Source organism: Apis dorsata, unplaced genomic scaffold (genome assembly GCF_000469605.1).
Source record: "Apis dorsata unplaced genomic scaffold, Apis dorsata 1.3 scaffold_59, whole genome shotgun sequence".
Lineage (NCBI taxonomy): Eukaryota > Metazoa > Arthropoda > Insecta > Hymenoptera > Apidae > Apis > Apis dorsata.
The window spans coordinates 801,404-804,233 of NW_006263359.1; the positions used below are offsets into that span (position 1 = coordinate 801,404).

The 2,830-nt window shown below is 27.2% G+C and overlaps 1 protein-coding gene across 1 annotated transcript in view; it reads left to right on the forward strand.

Annotated features, from left to right (window-relative positions):
• LOC102670928 overlaps positions 1 to 2,576 on the forward strand; it is a 5,521-nt gene extending 2,945 nt beyond the window's left edge. The window contains exons 6-7 of the mRNA XM_031515258.1: positions 1 to 282; positions 2,084 to 2,576. Coding sequence (XP_031371118.1) covers positions 1 to 277 — 277 coding nt within the window. The 3' untranslated portion in view covers positions 278 to 282; positions 2,084 to 2,576. The remainder of the gene's footprint in view (positions 283 to 2,083) is intronic.
• The last annotated feature ends 254 nt before the right edge of the window (positions 2,577 to 2,830 follow it).

Genomic DNA, 2,830 nt, shown 5'->3' on the forward strand with positions numbered 1-2,830 from the left:
AACTGGGAACGAGATATTCGTGATAATTCTCCGGCGGGTGAGCGAAGATGCTTTCCTGTCATTTGCCAGCATTGAGCCGTACTTCATCACGGAGGATCATGAAAAGGCAGAAGCGATGATAGACGAATACTTCCCTGAGGGTGCTGAAGACGCGATCCTCGAGTTATACTTCGAAGAAGAGATCGAAGAGGAAGAAGCATATTATGAAGAAGAAGAAGAAGAGCATGACATAGAGATTCGAAAAGAAGAAGTATTTGCTACCTATGAGTTTACGTGAATTTGGTATTTTTTTTCATCTTTATATTTCCTTTTTGTTGGTTTTATATATAATGCCAGTTCTAGTCTAAGAATATTTTTTATAAATATTCAAATAATTTGATCGTAATAATAATATATTCAATTATCTGTATATTTCATATATTTTAAATAATATTATGTCTAATACTATTTTTTTAATTTTGACACATTAATAGACATAAACAAAAAAATCAACAAAAACATTTATTAAGTTTTTTCTCTAGCAATGGTCTTTGATCCCGAAATTTTAGCTTGGTCAGTAATCGGTCAAAAATGTCTACTAACGCAAATAATTAAAATTTAACAATACCTGACAAAGATATATCGCAACCAATCAATTATTTCGAAATTATCCGTAAAGAAATTAACCAGACAAAGCAAACTTGTATTTTGCAATTAATAATCTTCCAATTTGCTAATAAAAAATTAAACAAAAATTTTTCTCGCATATTTCTCGATTTCTCATCACGTAGAAAATCATGAACAAATGTTTAAAGTTTATCGAAAAAGTTTCGTCGTGCCTCGAATAATTTATAGGCTCGATTTTTTTTTTTTCCGCCGACCAAGAATTTCATTCTTCGCGCGTTTTGGCAGAGCCGGGATTATACTTGAATATTCGCTATCGTTGGCAACGTGTTTGCGTAACTTTGGCAAAATTCCAGCCGATACCATGGCCTCTGGAGGTTATATTACGCACCTGTCTCGCTGGTAATTTTTTAATCATGACCCGTCATGGTTGCCAACATACCGTCAAAATCAGCCATATTCACCTCGGTTATGTTACATTGTTGCACGTCGCTTTTAATCGTTGGTTATAAATTGAATAGAATAATTGGATTTCAACCAATTGTAGAATTTGTTCAGCAGGTATTAATAGCATAATCTTATATGTTCTTTGTTATATTATTAATATATGAAATTATTTAAAGTGGATCGTTTACTGTGTCATTTCCAAAAAGATTAGATTAGACTAGGTTAGGTTAAAACTATTACAATTTTTTGTTATATTTTTATTTCTAATATTTGATTTGGATTGAAATCATCATAAAATTAAGATATTTAATAAATTAATTAAGATATTATAATAGTTATAAAAGTTATTTGTAAATATACACATATTGAAATAAGATATTAGATTGTATATATGAAAAATGGATTAACATTTAGTTTCATAGTATATGATTTAGATAACAAATAAAATTGCTAATTTAATAGAAATATAAATATTAAAGTCTTTATTAAGTCCAATTATCATATATTATTATATAAATCTATATAACAAATAAGTATTTTTTGCAAGTAAATGGAATGAGTTATTCTCTATCCACTTGATTTTATTCTACTAGATACTGATAATTTTTTATAATTCTTAAGGATTTAATTTATTTTTGACATATGTTTATTCACTATTTTTTATTTTATTTAAGTTTATGTCACTTTTTATGAAACTATTAATAATAGCTAGATTTTTTATTCATAAAAAGAATTTATGATTGTAAAAAATTATTGGTTGTAGAATTTTTATATTAAAAAGTATATGATATTTTGATAGAAGATAAATTAATAAACGTTTATGACAATCATTTAAAATGATTAAAAACCATTGAAAAAAAAATTGACAATTTATTTTCTTCGATGAATTGATTTTTTTATTCTTTAACTAACTAAAATTAAGTAACTAAAATTGGTATTTTATCAGAACTAGATATGGCATTTAACAATAAGTATAACACAACAATAAGTATATAAGTTTTTTTTAATATTGAAAATTAATTAACCTTTCCAGTAATAAATAGTTTAAAGAAAAACTGATGCATCTCGAGACAGATATATTTTAAGGATAATATTTTCACAGATCTTCTAGCATTAATAATCGATTATATCATGGTATAAAATGCAACGAATGATATGAGCGGCAGCTACAAAATAGCACGAGATTAGCGGAAAATCAGCCGCTACCAGAGCGAATAAATTGAATCGCGCTGATCGAATTAACGAGGTAATTTGTCACGCGACCGATGCGAGAAATTCACGCGTGAACAACACGCTCTCTCTTGTTCCTTCTATCCTCGCTAAATTTTGCCAAGCGAGCCGAACAATTGAACCATTAACCGAGGAGACGTTAGTCATTCAGCTACTCAATCTTCCAGCTCAATCGGCCATTTTCATCCATATTTTAGAGATATTATTCATCTCGGAGGAACTTAAAAGGAACGAGATAATTTTTTGAATCATATCATTTAAATCTTGGAAGGTAATAGATTTTTTTTTTGGAATTTTTAATGGTAGGAAAAAAAATATAAATATATGCTTCTCTAATTATTTTTTCAGGAAAAAATAATTTTTTTTTTACTTATATATCATCGAATAAAATTATAAGATTCTTTTAATATTCATTAATTCGAATAAAAAATAGATATTATTTAGTTTTTGATTCTAGTAATAATCAAGATCCTCTTGCATGATGATTGAATAAATTCTAAATTTTATTATGTAGAATTATGATTCAATTTAATTTTATTAAAAATATCAA